At 41.3% G+C, this 18670-nt stretch overlaps 1 protein-coding gene across 7 annotated transcripts in view; it reads right to left on the bottom strand.

Moving 5' to 3' along the window:
* The window catches only part of pip5k1bb (phosphatidylinositol-4-phosphate 5-kinase, type I, beta b), a 33597-nt gene that overhangs the window by 10010 nt on the left and 4917 nt on the right, over window positions 1-18670 (bottom strand). For 4 of the 7 annotated variants that reach the window (XR_004609949.1, XM_034541139.1, XM_034541142.1 and 1 more), the window contains exons 2-7: window positions 10381-10474; window positions 10192-10260; window positions 9219-9349; window positions 6089-6206; window positions 3654-3806; window positions 2756-3055 (exon numbers count right to left, since the gene is read on the bottom strand). Coding sequence is in view for 6 of the 7 variants with exons in the window: in XM_034541139.1 (XP_034397030.1) it covers window positions 2756-3055; window positions 3654-3806; window positions 6089-6206; window positions 9219-9349; window positions 10192-10260 (771 nt within the window). In the remaining variant the exon portion in view is untranslated. Of the gene's footprint in view, window positions 1-2755; window positions 3056-3653; window positions 3807-6088; window positions 6207-9218; window positions 9350-10191; window positions 10261-10380; window positions 10475-12451; window positions 12628-18670 lie in introns of those variants that run through there. The other 3 variants (XM_034541141.1, XM_034541138.1, XM_034541140.1) reach the window with 3 other exon arrangements.

The following is an 18670-nucleotide window of genomic DNA, read 5'->3' as shown; positions in this document are numbered from 1 at the left end:
AATGTGCCAAATATGCTGTGAACATCAGTGTCTCAGCCGCTTGACATCATCATGAGCATCAATATCACCCTCACGTCCGTCTCGTCAAACACACAGTGAGCACCAGAACGGTACAAACACACACTCACTCAACAATGAACCCTCTCTGTCTCACTCTCTCCGTACAGTAGAGTCCAACATGAATTATTAATATCTGTGTTGTTTTGGCATTTGGGAAGTATCAGGGGAGCTGCAGAGTAATGGAGAGAGTCAACTTAAAAGGGAAGAAAGTGTGCCCTGTGTTTCCCTAGCAGTGTCCCACATAACAGAAATATTATAATATAACAGATTCCCTCAAACACATTGCTCATCCTCCTCTTTGTCTCATCGCTTTCTCCTTCAACTCAACTCTGACCTCCAACACTCCCAAGAAACAGAAATCTCAACAGTCCAAGTGCTGGGAAAAAAAGAGAAAAAGAACAATTTGAGAGGCCTCACCACATATATTTTATTGAACAACAGTACACTTCCTCATCCCCATCACACCCTTGTTGCTTCGCTTCTGCCGCCCCCTCCTCTGTGTTTTGGTTCGCAGCCTCAACTGGGGTGACGGGGTTAGCTGCTTACTCATGGAAATGGACAGCGATTCTGCTTAGAGGGCACTTTCCTTCCCGCTCAGGAGGCAAAAGCAGGAAGCCATGACAATAACAAACTGTACCACACAGCAGCTGCTTAACAGCCTCACTTACATACATACAGATATACACATACCAGATACTTTATACATGCAGTATTTGGCACATAGAGGCCTTAGTGGGCCGACAGTTCATGTCCGGGGTACGTTTGTGCAAGGTATGGAAGTGTGCCGTTGGTTTATAGAAATACTGACTTAGCAAGAGGAGAGGATGTCTTTCTGACCGCAAACTGCCTAAGAAAACATTAAAAAGAAAATAGAGGACATCGATAAAGTCAGGATATTGGCCAATGATGATAAGAGGGGCAATAACCAGAGGAGATCACTTAAAATGCCTCTCTATTTCTGGTAAGCATTCTCTAACCCAACATCACAAGACCCATGTATGTGATTGAGATACTGTTAAAGGGCTGGGAAAGCAACAGTTGTTCACACCCATTCACAGATCTTTCTGGAAGGATACATCAAGCCTAACAGGCTAATCTAAGTATACCTGAAGCACCACACTATTCATTACTGCTAACTCTGTTCCATCAATCACGGTTGGTGATACAACCAACACGGTTCTTCAATTCCAACACACTAATAATTTAAACATTTAACCTGAGGCTGGTTTAATGGAAGGAATTCATTTGTTCACTGAATGGTGCCATGCAGGGTTGCCAGTTCTGTCAGTTTGGTCGGGCCCAGCAGGAAGTCTCTGGGCCTCATCTGGGCCTCCTGGTCAGATTTTAGGTTGAATATCAGAGTGTGGACCCCATGTAGAAACTTTGTGAGTTTGCATATGTGTGTGCGTGCGTGTGCGTGTGGGCAATTACTGTATTATCAAGCAGAACAAATGAGATGACAACACGGGGGGCTTAGGCTCTAAAGCCCATCATTAACCAACCACATCAAATCAGTGGCTGGAAGTCACATTGGCATCAGCCATAACCCTATCCCAGGAAGTCATCCTCCTTGTTTCCACTAAGAACAACAGAGTAGAAATGTCACTGCACAAACATATATTGAGTCTGCTGATGAACTAGCACAAAATAATGATTGCTCAGTTTAATGACCCAATCAGCAATTCAGTTCTTATGTTCTGGTTCCTTTGCTTTTTAAAGCTTGGAGGCTTATTCCTTGCCTACAATTGTGGTCCACAAAATCAGAAAATGTATTGCACATGGTCCTTTAGTCTCCACTGACCGGCTGTTTTCACAAACAATTTCTGCGACACTGATGCAATGTAGAAAGACAAAAAAGGATATGAAATGAAGGGATATTTTGAGTGTTGTTTATATGCATGCTTCTGAAAGCAGGGAAGTCGAGGTGGATCACCGCAGCACACACATTATGTCTCCTATTAAACTCTAAATATCCCCCTCCAGCAGACAGGTCTCTTGGCTTCTGCGTTAAAATAGAGAAGAATGCAAACCTTCAGACCAGAGGACTGTGTTCGGCTAGAGTTCCGAGTCTCTCATGTCTTAATCACATTCAGTGTTTGGAGAGCTGTCATGTACTGAAACATTGCAGCGCAGAGATTGTACAGCAGAGCCCAGGGCAAACGGAGAGCTTAGACTGAACCCACAGTGGAAGTCCTACTGAAAAACACATGGAAAATGTAATATTGTATTTTGTCCCATCTAAGATGTGCACACACTGTCCCAAACTAGAACACAATGCCATTAATTCATAGAGTGTTTAGGCTTCCATAAGCAGTTACAAGAATGAGAGGTCAGTGACATCCTTCCAACAGCTATGTCCCTTTACTCCAGTGATTCCCCGGTTTAAAGCAATCTGCCCGAAGCTCTGATATGGCACATGACACAATGTCCATGTGGGGCTGCACACAGGTCAAAATGTTTTAGCAAACAAAAGAGAGACATGAGAATTCAACAGAAATTGCCTTTTGAGGGAAAATAGTCTGATAATAAAACATACTAGACTTCCTTTTTCGTTGTACAACTTCCTTTTATGGAATAATAGTGACCTTCATGTTGCAGTCCAATGAAAAAAAAGTTGAATGATCAAAGAGAGAGACAAGAATGAGCATGCATCCACAAAATCACTCGCTCCACACACACTGCTAAAACCACCTACCCGACAGTCTCTCTGCAGGGTCTTCATTAGGTTGTTGTACGTCTCTGCGTCAAAGTAAAGCCCTTCTTCATGCATGTCCTGGAAGTCCAGGTCTTTGTAGGTCGGACACGTCTTTTCTCTCTCTTTCCTGGACGCTCGTCTCTTGTAGGTGGATCCCTTCAGGTCGTATTTGTAGTGCATTTTGACGGAGCGTGGCAACACGTTGTTCATTACCACCAGTCGGATGTTGATGCCTCCAGACTGGATGCAGTACAGTCCGTAGAATTTGGGCAGCAGTGTGCGTGGATTCTGGTTCAGATTCTGTGATGTGACGTGAAAGACAGCTTGACTTTTATTGCAATCATGTTTTACTGATGCTTCTTGCATCATTTATCTTCTACAGCCTAAATAATTGTGAAGTGACAGCCAATATGAGTGCAGGGGGTCTTAGAATTTATTTAGTTAACAGATATGAATAAGTGAGCAAAATGATCACATGTCTGACTTCTTCGCATGCATCTAGCAACAGCTGGAGCTAATGAGAACCTTTAATCTGTCCATCCGGGGAGAGGGATCCTCCTCTGTTGCTCTCCTGAAGGTTTCTACCCTTTTTTCCCTGTCAAAGGTTATTTTTGGGGAGTTTTTCCTGATTCGATGTGAGGTCCTGGGACAGGGATGTCGTATGTGTACAGATTGTAAAGCCTTCTGAGGCAAATTTGTCATTTGTGATATTGGGCTATACAAAATAAACTGAATTGAATTGAATTACTGCATCTGATGTATGCCACCTAAGCATCTGAAGAATGATCTCCTCAAATTCAACCCGTAGCCATTTTTAGACTCCCATTCAACATTCAGGTGTAGTTTTGCTACCTGACTAAGTGCTGGAGACCTCATGAATCAACTATAAGTCACTCACCATATAGTATCCAGGCAGTAATCTTTGGAGAAACTTGGCCTCTTTGTGCTGGACGGTTTTAATGATGAACTCGTCATCGCTGGTTAGGTAGAAGAGAGAGCCGCTGGCCCCCGGGTTGGTCAGCTCAATCAGAGGCTCATTGACGAGGGAGTACTGCGGAAGGAAAAACACACACAAAACAGTTTAATATATCATATGAAACAATAGACAAACTTCAAGAAAACAGCTCCACTTGGAACAAATCCAGACATAAACAGCTCTAAACAATAACAAATGTAAATACTATACATGTCAAATGTGATTAACCCCCAAGGTGAGAGAGGTCAAGGCTCTGTGCAGGCCACATCAAACTCAGAAAACCATTTCTATATGGATCTGACTCTGTAGAGGCACAGTGGTGTTAAAACAGGAATGGGTCTGCCCCCAAACAATTGCAATAAATTTCGAAACATATTGAGATTTCCTTTAGTTGAAACTAATGGGCCAAGCCCAACTCATAAAAACAGCCCCTGAGCAAATCCACACAAAAATGCACGATTATCCACAAACTTTTGGCTGCATAATGTCCAGTATGTCACCGAAAGTGGGTCGACATTGTTTTCATTGTGCAAACAGTAGTTCTCATTGAGTTGCAATGAGAACTGCAGAATGACCGGATAGATCTCTATCACATTGGGATGACAAATCGGTCTGCCAAATGTTAATAAGATCTACTGACATTTGACTGCTGCTGCTAACCAACAGGCCAACTGTCTACTAACATGGACGTGAACAGAAGCTCCTCTGTTAAGGTAATAGGGAGGAGTTACTGTTTGTGCTTCTCAATAAAACATCAAAACAGATCGAGAGCCTTCATCCAACTGTGGCAATCAACGTGTGAGGGAGAGACTACGATAGCAGCCAACTGAAGAGCAATGTTCGATGCTAATCAGTGCGTTTTGGGAGCATTTTCAGAGGAGCAACACTGGCGGCATCTGCTTCCCTCTCCAGAGACCCCTCCCCTGATGGCCGTTTGCAGTCACGTTGAATTACAAGCACAAGCACATCCGTGGTTTGTTGCAGTTGCATTCAGTGTGTGCGTGTGTGTGTATGTATGTGTTCTCTCTTTTAATTAGACTCTGCTGTAGCCTCTGTCTGAACGAATTCATCATCACCTCAAGGACATCAGTCATGAGTACATCCTCTAAGCTGCTGTGCCTCATGTCATCCTCACTCTGCTGCCTTTAAGTTACATGTTGCCTTTGTCTCTCTTCCAGAGCCCTTTGTCTTTCACTTATGCAGACATGAATTGAGCAAAAACAAGGATGTAGCTTGTCGGGTTCTGAAAGGCTTACAAAAGGAAAATGGCAACATGAATTGATAATGCCCAAACAAGATGACAGAAAAGTGTTTTGTGGGGATGAATAGGCAACAAGGTATACTCTTTGATGAGCAGCAAATTACGTTATCATAAAGGATGCCATGAAGAGCACTTAAAAAAAGGCTTTGAACATCTTTAAAGACATTACTCTCTCTTTCTCTCTAGCTATTTCTCGGCCTGCGTTTGTGGCTTTGATTGTGCTGAGAAATCACAGAATCAACTGCGGATTTCATTCAGCTCTGGGAGCGGGTTAAAGCTTTCGTAATGAGAGCGCGCTCTGTTAGCTCAGTCATTACCTCCAATATCTCCACCACCCCAATGTTTTGCCTTGACTTTATCCTCCCATCTTGTCTTTCCTCTGCACAGATGATATGCCGCATTACCAGCCTACTACTCAATAAAATACACAGCAAATTTGATGACTATTAATTATGCACTGACGTGGAAGATTATTGTTTAGTCAATGGGAAGTAATTCAAGAGAATTGTCTCTCGTTTATGGGTGCAATGGTAATTTTACTTTTTGTATTTACTTACATGCATAAATAGAAACAATGGAACAAAATCTGATTTAACTATTCATGTGAACAAATAAACTCTGAGCAGAAATAGTGTGTAGTTCAGTGCAGAGTACGCTTGCACCAGATTTTCAACAATGTTAAATGTGTTGTTTTTGGCATATTGATAGATAGAACTACTTAAAACAATAGTGAGGGAAATGCGCATATTATCTTTCTCGTCGAGAGATAAGATTGATACCTCTCAAATGTCTGTCCAATAAATATGAAGCTACAGTGATTTGGCAGTTAGCTTAGCTTTGCATTAAGACTCAAAACCAGATACCGTAACCCATACAAAAACAGAAGTAGAAAAACCTGTTTACCAAAACTTTAAACTATTGCTTTGAGTCTTTTTTCCTGGGTAAAACCCATAGTGGGTAAACGTAATCTGATGTTTTATAGTGTCTTACTTAAGTTATATGATGTGAATGCTTGATTCATTGGATTATTTTGTGAAGGTGGAATAGGAATAAACAATAACCAGTGACTAACAGTTCAGCTAGGTTTGAGTCTTACCAGGTAGTCGTCTGGTTTGATGCCGAACAGATCCCTGAAGTAGCGGAAGGCCAGCGGGGCATAGGTCTTGAAGCGAAAGTCAGGATAGTGATGTGCCGGGGTCAAGTTGCTTCCCTCACTATGATGTGTAATGAATAACCAACCACGGCAGGAAACAAGAACATATATTCGTTCATTAGATACATTATTTCAACACAAATTTAAATAAGGTGGGGTTAAGAAAGAAAATCTTGACATTATATAAGTGAACAGTGTCATAACACACACAGTCATTCTCCAACCAAGGATCACATGAAAGCAGCACCAGGCAGGAAAGTGAACCCTAATGCTGCGTTGACACCAAAAGCATTGCGAATATTCGCTAAGCTTTACTCGCTATGCTTTACTCGCTATGCTTTACTCGCTATGCTTTACTCGCCCGACTATTTGTGGTTTTTTGCCCACTCTCAAATTTTTCGTTTCACTTATTCGCTTGAATCGCGCCGCCCGGCAAACATTTTCATCATTCACATCCATTCGCATTTATGCATTGAAAAAAATGTGCACCGCTTTTGGTGTGAACGCAGCATAATTCTTTGTGCCCGGGCAATTGACTCCCAGTAATTGTATCAGTGATCCCTTGTAATGTGCTCCACCCATGAATGAACAGGCTTCAGTAAAGTCATCCCTGGGAACCCAGATTCTCCAGTAGTTTGGTGACAATCTGGCCTGTCTAGAGTTCTCAGCCTGGAGACTGAAGGTGGCTCTGATTACTGGATACCACACGACACATGAACCTCGACTCTGAGAGGAAGAAAGGGAAAAGGTGAAAATAGAGATCAACAAACACAAAATAACCTAAATTGTGTTGTTTATTTGACTGGACCTTAGAACCTGAGATTCTGAAACGGGCTTTGTCAAAGATAAGTGTCCCAGGGGAACACAACGATACAGGAGTAAGCTCGTCTGATAAGGTTAGAATGAGTCAGCCGCCATGTCTTTCATCATGTAAAGCAACCACACTGATCCCAAATCTACAAGAAGTAGGTTAAGTAGGTTAAATAAAAAGTTGTATTTTCCAGGGCACCTCTAAATCTGGTAAATATTCTTGGATGGCTTTCTGGATAAAGAGGCTACTGCCTTGTTGTTTTATACTGGTGCTATATTCAGTAATGAGATACAGGGAACAGTCAGGCTCTGCTGTGTAACACGATAATTGTGATTACTCTACAATGAAATCTGACTGTTTAGTGTGTGAAGGAAACAACAATTATCTGTCATCATGGGCTGACAGTCCACAACGGTAACATACGCCTCACATGGAAACCATTTCACAACACACTTCACTTGGAAATGTTTCATTCAATGTAATCAGAGAGCCATCTGTGTGTGTGTGTGTGTGTGTGTGTGTGTGTGTGTGTGTGTGTGTGTGTGTCAAAGTGATCTGCGACACCTCTAGCCACCCAAAACTAGACTGACAGGACGAACAACAGTGGAAACACCTCCAAAGAGGAGCAACAGGAATAAGAGGAAGAGAAGAGAAGAGTGTCGAGAAGGAGGGAAGCAAAAGCGCAGAGAGAACCGTCTCAGCCATCTTCTCTCGTGTCAGTGACAAGAAAGACAGGGGTTTGTGTTTGTGTGCTTTTACATATCAGAAAAACGTAGAGAAACAGTTATGTAAGATGCAAGTTGTAAGACATACATTTTCTCGTTGTATTTTGTTTGTTGTGTTTTGGGTGATTTCCTTTTTCCCTAACCATCCAACCTTTTTTTTTTCAGTTGGCTTTCCCTGTGAATAGCTGGCCCTGAAGAGAACTACAACTTCAGTTTTATTTCACCGTCATGTGAAAAGGCTTGATATTGGGTGCAGATTGAGGATGATATAACAAGCAAGCTTTGAACTATTGATATTTTATATTTCAAAAGACATCTGATCTTTATTTCTCAGTAAAGCAACAGATGGTTTTCAAACACTCACAGTAGGGCAGACACAGAAACCAAGAGTAATGTTTGCGTTTGGTTGCTGAGCAGTACAACGTCTGTGTGCGTGCCAAGACCAGGTTTGCATGAATCATAATGAGTTTGTATATCCTGGTTCAGCATCTGCAGGTAAACCACAAAGTGTTTCCTAGTCGGACTCCAATCCTCTTCCTCGTCTTGGATGATCCATTTATTTGGCCATAAAAAACAACCAATGAACAAATTGTTTGCTTGATTCTCACTTATTTCTTTTTGCAGGAATCATTGCATGTTTTCCAGGTTAAAACATACAAAGCACATTTTTAAATAGAAAATAATTAACCCATTCAGCTAACATCAAATTATGATGTCCCCAAAAATGACTGTATGTTCTACTGTGAGACTGGTGCTGGTAAGTCACGGGGCAACTGTATAAATGCAGTATGTGTCTGAGCATCAACCATGCACTAATGTATGTGTGAATACACGAGTCAAACTTTGAAAACATTTCTGGGTCGGTTTTAGATTATATCAAATGTCTCTATAAACTGATGATGTGATTGTGAACACAGCCTGAGATGACCACACACTGACATATGTTTTGCACTGTGGCAGTAAGAGGCACACAGTAAGCTGATTTCACAGTTCTTGGCAGGATAATCCACCAGAATAGTTTTATCCCTGCATCACGATTTAGACTAACAAAATTCACTTTGTTGATAAATGATGACGGTTGCAGTTTGTGGTGGCAGCATAATTTCTTTAGACTAGATTTCCAATGCTTGCAGTTTCCACTGAGCATAATTAGTAATAGTTTTAAATGTCTTTAATGCAAGACCAAGACATACACTATTTGAGCGGGCAGAACAAAAAGCTTAGTCTTCAGTTGCTTTCCATTCATTCACTTTGCAGCGTCAGGAAATTGTTGCAGCCAAAGAGCAGCCTGTTACCACCTACACATAATCTGCTTCTATGTCCTCTGATTCACTCGCTCTTGTAGACCAAATAAACTTGAGATTATGCAAAAGTCTGACTGCTATTTTCAATGCCAATGAGCAAATCAATTAACTTTACATTTCATTTTCTTTTAACAGAAAATGTATATATGATGGAAGATGTCTTCCTGTGTATAGAAGTGGTGTGCGCAAGTATAAACGTACGTCTGTGTGGGTTGACACTCCATAGCACTGACCTGGGCAGAAAGACACTCTCCACCACATAGAAGTCTTGCATAAGCACGTCTCTGTCAGGCTTAGAGGTGAGGTTGCCCACTGTATAGCCAATACCGAGCTGAATGGCCCCCTTCAATGCCGATGATGTGGTCTGGGTGGGAACATAGAAGAGAAAACAACCGATTAGTCAGGCTGTTATATCATACTGTCAGGGTTATCCTCATTGCATTCACTAATGAATGTAAATGTAAAGCCCGAGAGTGATAACTAGGTTTGCAAAATCCTGGGAATATTTAAGGTGGAAACTTTCCATAGGAATTAACGGTAATTAATAGGAAATAATGTTAGATAACAGGAATGCAATGGAAATTTAGGGGCTTCTGCCAAGGCTATTTTTAACATGTCATATGCAGATAGAAACAAACCCTTTTTACCCTATTATTAGCACATAATACATTAATTTGCAAAACTCCATTAACTTGTCAGTTAAATCAAGGTACATTCCTATTTAATGGGATGCTGGCAACTTTCCTGTACAAGCAATGAAAGCGTGATGCTGTATAGTACAATTTTGTAGTATGTATTTCACACTAACACATTAAAACCCTAGGAGGGCTGGGTTATAAACACACAAAAAGAACTGAAACAGTAATAGCTGTTGTGGACAGCCTTTTAATGGTGACATCTTAAGAAATGCTGCCATAAGCAGTGACGTCTAAAACATTTTTTTTAAGGAAAGGAAACAAGCATAACCAGCAGTTGACTGATCTCTGGCAGCCAGCCCTGGCAGGGGTCAGGACATTATGTGATAGAGACGGACAATTATAAGGGCTCATGTGACTCACAAGCTCAGAGGTAAAGACCTTTTGGTCTTGTTGGCTCTAAACAGCAGCATTCCAAATAAATGTTGTGGAAGCAGGTTGACATTCATCTTAAGAGGAAAATAAAACCGTACACAGTGAAGCTCTTGTATGAATAGTCATACTTATTTACCTTTTTGTATGTTTTCTCTCTGCTTGTGCTCCAAGGCCCTCCCATCCCATTTTCTGTTGTGGTAGACATCTGAAAAAGATGCAAAGGACGGAAAAAACGTGATAAAGTAAAATTACTGGTGCTAATTTGACAATTTAAAATGACTATTTCCATCACAAATTACTGAGAAAGTGAGAAGCATAAACTTACCTTGCCTAATGTAAAGCTGCGCCCGGCAAAACAGCAATCAGGGCGACATCTCCTGATTGTCAGCCAACATCAGGAGGTTTGGATATGTCCCCCTCTGCAAGAGAACAGACACACAAGCTAGTTTTACATAATACAAAAAAACAGGGGGAAGAAACGCTCACAGCCTCTGCATTAAGTGAAGCTGCTCCAAGGTAAGATGTGACTGAGGATGGGATGGAACATGTCCACCAGCAAAGAGACCCTGATTGACTGTGATACGTTTGAGGCCACTTCAATGCAAGCACTCTCCTGTTAATCTCTGCCTGATAGCAAAAGCAATTCAGTCTATTTCCAAACTTTCACTGTTGAACTGGCCTCCAGCATGAGATCACTGATTATACAGTCACTTATGAAATGTGAAAGTCAGTTTGGCTGATGCTTCACAAATCGTACTGTGCAGTGGTAGAAAGCACAATGTAATTTAGTGGCACCTTTTTCTCAGCTTCAGAGTGTGTATAAATGAATAGTAGTCCTGGGGCGGAAAGCAATCTGGTGGTGCTGCCCATCTTACAGAACCAAGTCCTTACTGAGGCACAAAAAACACCGCTCCCTGTCACTCTTGTAAAATGCAGACATGTCCTCCAGCCACCTATACTCTCTCTATAACACTTTTATTTTGAAAGTCTAACTACCTGCTAGCTACAGTATTATAACAAAGTTACAAAGCTGCAGGGTGTAACACAAACACACACCAAATACGCTGTAGCCATGTTTAAGAATAGTCTTCAAAATGAGAAGGGTGTCTTTAGATTCTACATGTGGACACACACAAACACACTGAATCAGATGTCAAAAAGAATGTACCAGACTCCAAACTCTGATCTGAGTACCAGCTCTTCTGTTGCTATACACAAGAGACAACACCAACGCTGATGAACTTTAGCTGGAAGCACAACACCCAACTCTTGATATTTGTTTTTGTTGGGGTCTATGCATTAATTAAACCGTCTCTATCTCCTTAAAAATAATATTTTGTAGTTTTGTGTGACCATCTTTGAAAGGTTGGAAGGCACGTGTGGTCACACAAAACATCAGAGATTATTTTTGTCGCATGACTTATTAAGCTTTGGCTGTGTCATTAGAAATTAATCAGAATAGTTATCTTCCCCACTGAGCAAAGAAGTGTTGATCCACCTGAGCCATCAAACTGTAGGACTGGCTGTGTGCTCTGAACCTGAGGAATGTTAATGAGCCTCTCTGGCTCTCTGCTCAGTCCTAGCCTGAGTGTCAGCGTTAAAGGGGATTGTTTGGAACTCACCCTCTCTCTCCCTCTCTCTCTCTCTCTCTCTCTCTCTCTCTCTCTCCCTCTCTCTCTCTCCCTCTCTCCCTCTCCCTCGCTCACCTGACCCCACAGCCCAGCCGGTGCTCCAACAGACTGTTTCTAGAACAATCTATGATGGGCCTGCAGCTGCATTGAGCAATAGCAGGTCTGTTGTTCCACTCATAACAAAAGAGAGGCAGACAGATGGTTGGACATGAAAATGGATGGATGGATGATCCAAAATCAGCCGTGTTTTATCACTGTCACAAACCCTCCCGGTATACAGGACAACAAGGAAAAAAGAGAGCACGTGTACACACTGTTACACATGTGTAAAACGATGCTGTGTTGTGAGTCACAATTACATTATTGTGAGCTCCACAAATGTTGTTGATGTCAAATCAGATTGTGGTCAGGATGAGGACCAAAAAGGTATAATTATACAACTGATCAATAAAAAAGGAAACTCTGTACTTGAAAGTCTAAATCTGAATGAAAACCATTTAGACCTGGCCTGTGTAGAGGGGTGAGTTTGGGTTGATTATGCGCCTTTGTGAAAATATAGCAAGATCATAAAGACTGTATACGTTGTGTTAAAGTTACGTCGACAGAATGTAGACCAGAGGGAAAACAATTATTGAATGAGAACAAATACAAATATTTCCATTTCACAGAGTGGTCAAGCTTGGAGTTCACACACAAACAAATACTTTACACATGAGAAGCAACTGTCGAGTAAAAAAAAACTGCAAAGTTTCTTGCCAAACTCACCACAGCTCTTCCTGTGACTGTATCTTTGTAAAAACCCAAACTTAGTTAACACTTTGCAATCACTTCATCTTTCCTACTTGTAAAGCACTTTGTGACTTCTGCTCTTAAAAGCTGCTGTTGAAATAAACTTCTCTCTTCTGTCTGTCAGTCTCTCTGTTCCTAAACAACTCTCTTCCCGCTCACCACCACCCTACAAGCAAACACACTTGAGTGCAGATCAAACACTGGCTCTCATGCCATATCTCCTCCATGGTTTCAGGGATATTGCCAAGGGTGCCACTCAGCCTCTGTGTAAGTCAAATAGCCTCACAGTAGCCGACCAGTCCTGGAAAATATGTTGCTGAGAGCAGGCAGAGGCCGTCTGGTATGATAAGATTGCAGATCCAATGCATCTGAACTGTCAAAAAGCATCTAAGTAGCTGTGGTAATAGTCCCTCCCTGATGTCAGGAGGCACAAATGTGGTTTATACATGAACATAATGATCTCTTCCTATAGGGAGACCTGGTTCTTTGCAATAAGTGACAAAAGTGGAACATTTCCACAGTAGAGCACAATCATTTTCAAACCTTCTGATCACGACACCGGGGATGAGAAGTATTCGGTCAAGGAGGCTTCCAGTTTCTTTCACCAGGACACAGATACTACATATCGGATTCTTTTTTTTTTCACTGCTTTTCTTCAGTCCCCAGATAACATTGGATTACTGCAGCAGATTGGAGACTGGAGACTGGAGAATCAATAGCAGACCAGCATTGCAGGGCGCTGAGGACTGGTCTGCTGGGCTTCCATGACCTTCACAATCCCCGGCCGTGAGATGTTAGATAAGCACAGATATCTGGATTTGGATGGATACAATCAAGAAGATGCATGGGGAGTCAGCTTAGCTCGGCCTGCAGGGGATCGGCTTCATCGACTTAACTGCTCTGATCCTTGACTACGGCTCACAGAAACTCCATCCAAGCAACAATTAACTTGTTCAACTGCATTGTTGTTTGGATTCCAAGACCTCGGTCAACATGATGAAAAACGTAACAGATGAAATATAAATGATCGACAAAGAAGTGATGAAGTATGAATAAATGAAATTTAAATAAATTCATGAATAAAGTAAAATATTCCCAAAAAGTAGAGTATATGACATGCTTGGTCACTTTATTGTGAAATGTTCAGTCAAGCAGAAATATCTGCTCATTAATGATAAAGATATAAAACCCACCCAAATTCAAACAGACACAAAATACACACAAAGCAAACAAAAGAATGCACACAGTTTCAATGTGTACATGTGCAAATAAAATACAGGTGTTGAGGCCCCGTCGCAACACATTGTGTACTGCACGCACGCCTTCACTTTTTGTTTATCTCTCTGGTGAATCCCTACAGCAAATGAGGCAGTAAAACAGCAGGCAGGTATATTTTGGACTGTTTTTGATGCGTTCTGTTCCATATTTCAGCGTATCCTCTGGGGTTGTGTTTGTTTTCATCATCCTCTGAGAGAGATAAGCTGTGCTGCAGAGTATGTCTGCCTGCGTGCACCAGGCACTATGCTGCACTGCACGGCTGTTTGATTGGTTGGATTAACAATGTGGAGATAACTTCTATTGCTATTACTGCTAGAGGGGCAACAATGTAGGTTTGGCCAGAGGGCAGCACCAAATGACAGAACTATGATTTTTCCTAAAGCAAAAGGATTTATCCTGATGCAGAACATGTAACATTGAGTGTGTCGTCATCAAATTAGCATGCTGCGGTATTTTGGCACTTTGTTCATACGTTTTAGCTGCATCAAGCTGCATAGGAACATGAATATAGGGATGGGTATCGTTTGGTTTTTTTCCGATACCGGTGCAAAAACAATACTTTAAAAAACCATACCTGAACCGATACTTTAAAAAACGATTGACGACATTAAAGACTTTTTTTTTATTGCCAAGGCACATTTCTTTCTTCAACCTGAACAATATATTAACTGATTAAAAGTATACTATAAATATAAATAATACAAAACACTTGGCTTCAAACTACAGCTTCAAACTTTTTAACTTCAAACTATGAACAATAACAACAGTTTACAGTATACTTAAATAAATATACAGAAATACAAAACACACACTTCTGTATACAGCTTCAAACTTCAGCAATTCTTTTGAAGAAATATGAGCATATTTGGCTTATCTGGCAAAATATGACACCTCTTCTGACTAATTGCATGTCCTGCACAGGAGAAAACCCTCTCAGATGGTGTCGATGAGGCCTGTACACACTGGTATGTGTCTGAAGGTGCAGACGTCATCTACCAACAGGCTGCAGGGTCTTGTCCTGATGGGATTGAAGGCAGACTTTTGTAGATTTCAATCTCTTTCTGGACCTGTTGAGCGATGGAGAGGGCTCTGCCTTTAGTGGTCGTTGCCTGAAGAAGCTCTCGGTCCTCATCCTCAAACAGCTTCTCTAGGGCTGACTTCTTGGCACGCTTGGCACGAAAAATACATAAAAGTAGTGTTGGACAAACGTGCTTCAAAAGAAATGCATTAATTTGAATAAATAAAATAAATTGGACGATATTTATTAGTCTTTTTGACGAATTGTATTAATGGAACAGATCTTAGACAAATAATGTTTTCACATCACTTTTTTTTTTTACCTGAACCATAGAGATTCCACAGTGGAAAAAGAATGCAGTCCCTTGACCACATTTGGTCACCTGTGGAGTTCCTCCACCTGGTCTTTTGTTAAATGAGCTTTCTTTGCCGAGGTGAATGCTGAAGCTGGAGAGCCACAAATATAAACATAAATAATGTTAAATATGTTTACACGCAACAGAAGCATCACTGCACATGCCATTGCTAGTTTCATTAACATTACACTGACTTGCTATGATGGCAGGTCGCCTACCATTAGCTAGTAGCTAGCTAGCTACGGTAGGCTAGCTAGCTAGTTATATTTGGTGTTATTAGGCCTACTTTTATAAATGCAAGACTTGCAATCAACGTTAAGGTAGCTACTAACCTGAGTTAAGGCTGCTGTTGTCATCATCGGTCTCCACTTTTTCAGGGGGACAAGTCTCCCCATCGCAGGTGCCAGGGAGGCCCAGTCTGCCCGCTGAGGCTCCCGCTCACGCAGGCAGTGTAACACGGTGCATGCCTCCGCTTTCAAGTGGATGTTATGCGTGCCAGATGTTTCATTACATTTTACGTGTTCCCCCCTTTAGACGCAATTATTTTGTTGCATTTTGCGAAATACAGCCACACTTTTGACCGTTTACCTTTCGGCATTTTCTCCATTAAAAGGTTGATGGCTAGCTAGCTACTGTAGCTAAATAAACGATAGGCTATCGTTACCTGCCGCCATATTGGCACCGGTTTTTGGTATCCCACCCTAAACATGATGCTGCAGGGGAAGCTGAACATAACTGCAAGGAATGTGAACTCTTTACAATGACAACCACTGATTTCCCTCATGCATCATCACACGCAGCAGAGTGTGCAGTGGGTAGGCCTACTGAGCACAAAATAAATCTGAGTACTTATTTTTGTGTAAAATAAACCACTATCCTAGCAACTATCACCAACTAAATATACATTCCAACTATTGGTGGTATTTGACCTTTTAGCAACAGTAAATAAAGACAGGTGGAAGGTAAAGAGAGAGCACCTACAGTGCGCTATGACCTTTCAGTGACATGACAAGCAAACATAAGCGAGACAGATGGAGGGAATGAAATAGATAGAGAAGACAATGGGAGCTGTAAACACAACTTCATAATCACAGGATAAAGAGCAAGAAAATGTGTATGTGTTTTCTAAGACAACATGAGAACAAGAAACCCAGGGAGAAGACTTGGCCTGTGTATTTGTAATTCAGAGAGCGTCTCACTCTAGTTCCACTCTGCATGAAAATCAGTGAGGAGGTGGTCACCCACTGTGTCCAGGGAGTCATGTGATTCAACTGAGGCCATGGAGGAATGTGAGAGAAACATAGAGATAAGTATATGGAGGGAAAACAGAGACGATGTTCTCTTAAGACACAAAAGGAAGGAGAGGCAGTCCTGATGGAGAGATTCACTACAGCTCGACTCTCTCTGAGAGTGAGACATGGACTTATTACAGCAGGCTTATTATATTCAACCACCAGTGATATCTACGCAAGCTAGCCTCATCTCCTAGCCTCACAGCCGCTGGAAAACATGATCACATGACATGAAGAAAAGAAGAGAGACTTGGCCCTGAAGCCAAGCAGCTTTGTTTACATGGGCCTGCCCTGAAGTCCAAAGGTCCTTTCACTGTTCTTTAGCCACAACGGTCACAGGCAGGTTTATTACCTGCATATCGCTTTGGTGACAACTTAATGTGTTTATTATTCTCGGAAGTGATTATTCGTGAGGGTGAAATGGGATTAAATCACCTTGCCTTCATTGATCGGAGGTCACTGTCGGCACATGAAAAAGACGTGGAATTACATTGTTGTCAAATTTCTGCATTCTTTAAGTCTTGTTTTTCTCCCACTTGTTTGTATGTCTTCCTTTCTTTAGCCATCTGTCTTTCACATTCTCTCACTCTAGCACCCTTGGGTCCCCTGAGTGGGCCTCTGCAAGCCATGTCTTTAAAGGGCAGGGAAGGAGGAGGGATAGTGTGGGGGCTCAGCAGGACCAAAACAACAACAACAAACACCACAACCTCCAAATAATTTGAATTCCTGCAGAGCTGCCAACCTATTGCTCCGCCTGCTACCCTCCAACACAATTCTCAGCCAATTACCACTGCAAGCCTTCTTTGGGACATTTTTCTACCCTCTCAAAAGCTAGTGCTGATATGTTACGGAGGCCAAGTAGGGGTGGAACTCCCCTTTGGAGGTCATTAAGATCACAGCGATAACACTTTAAAACTCCACATCCAGATTCACTTGCTGCAAAGTACAGCAACTGAAGGGCATTTTAACAGACACTGACACTGGCAATTGTTGACAGTCTTCCCAAGGTTAACATATATGTGAACAAACATGAATTTAGGGAAGCCAGTGGAGCAGAAACATGGCTTTGACTGACTAATATGTCAGATCACATCATCAAGAATTATAATTGATGTGACAATTTCACTCTTAAAGGGTGCATTCCAGTGATTTTGTATAATTGGGGGACTTTCCAGAGACTTTCCAGAGATCCATAAGATCTCTCTGCCTGGTAAATGGCCAAGTCTTTTGAACTTTCCATGACTAGAAAACCGATCTTCAAGTGTGAAATCGGTGAAGGGGTCCTTTAATTATTCACTTTTTTTTTTCTTTCACTTTCAGCATAAGCAAAGCCAAAAACATTGACACACACAGTTTATAATGGCAATTGGAAAGCTGAGGTTACATAAATGCTGTTTTAAAGGATTTAACATTAAAATAACAATCATGCTTTGTTTCATCTACACCATCTATTAACCTGTTTATGAGCCTTTCTTATTTAAAACTATAATATTTAAGCGTGTATGTTTTTATATTTCTGTCTTTTTACAGATATTGCCAACTTTGTGAAAAGCTATTACGGTACTAACTTGAACTTACTCTGGCACAGTTAGAACATGTAATATTACTTGTTCTTCTAAATCATTCAATTTAATTTCCTATTTGTAACAACTGCCGTTTATGTACTTCCCATTGTTATGGACAATAACGTGGGGAAGCTTTCATTTTCTAATAGATTTGATGTCGCCTGGGAGAACATTGATCAATATACTGTAATCAAAGACAGTTATTATGAAGTCCTGACTGAGTATGTGGCATGTGCTGACATGAGTGAAGCCTGGACAATGAAAGGGAAGGACAATAAAAAAGATAACAGAGAAAGAGCAGCCCATGTTGTGTTTAGGTAGTGGTGCAACCCAACCAAACAGGGGTGTGGAGGCTAAACCTCATCAACTCAATAGCGTATGTGGGTCAAACTGCTCACTGACCCGACGAGGTATTATGCTACAAAGCACCTTCTTATTCAGCACTGCTTGACATAAATTACAATGTTGATAAGAAACTGATAATTTAATTTATCTGGTAAAAACATTTGTTAATGCTTCACAAATGAACTAAATTAAAATGAACTTAATCCCAGATTTCTCAGTATCCCTGTGTAATGTGTCGGCTGAGTAACAAGACATTATATCAGGTTGATTGACACGATAGCCAAGTGGTTAGGGTGCATATACCTCATTAGTGCAAATATCCTGAACAGTGTGCCTGGTTTA

This window comes from Cyclopterus lumpus, chromosome 9 (assembly GCF_009769545.1).
Source record: "Cyclopterus lumpus isolate fCycLum1 chromosome 9, fCycLum1.pri, whole genome shotgun sequence".
Taxonomy (NCBI): domain Eukaryota; kingdom Metazoa; phylum Chordata; class Actinopteri; order Perciformes; family Cyclopteridae; genus Cyclopterus; species Cyclopterus lumpus.
This window is presented reverse-complemented; position numbering and strand designations above follow the sequence as displayed.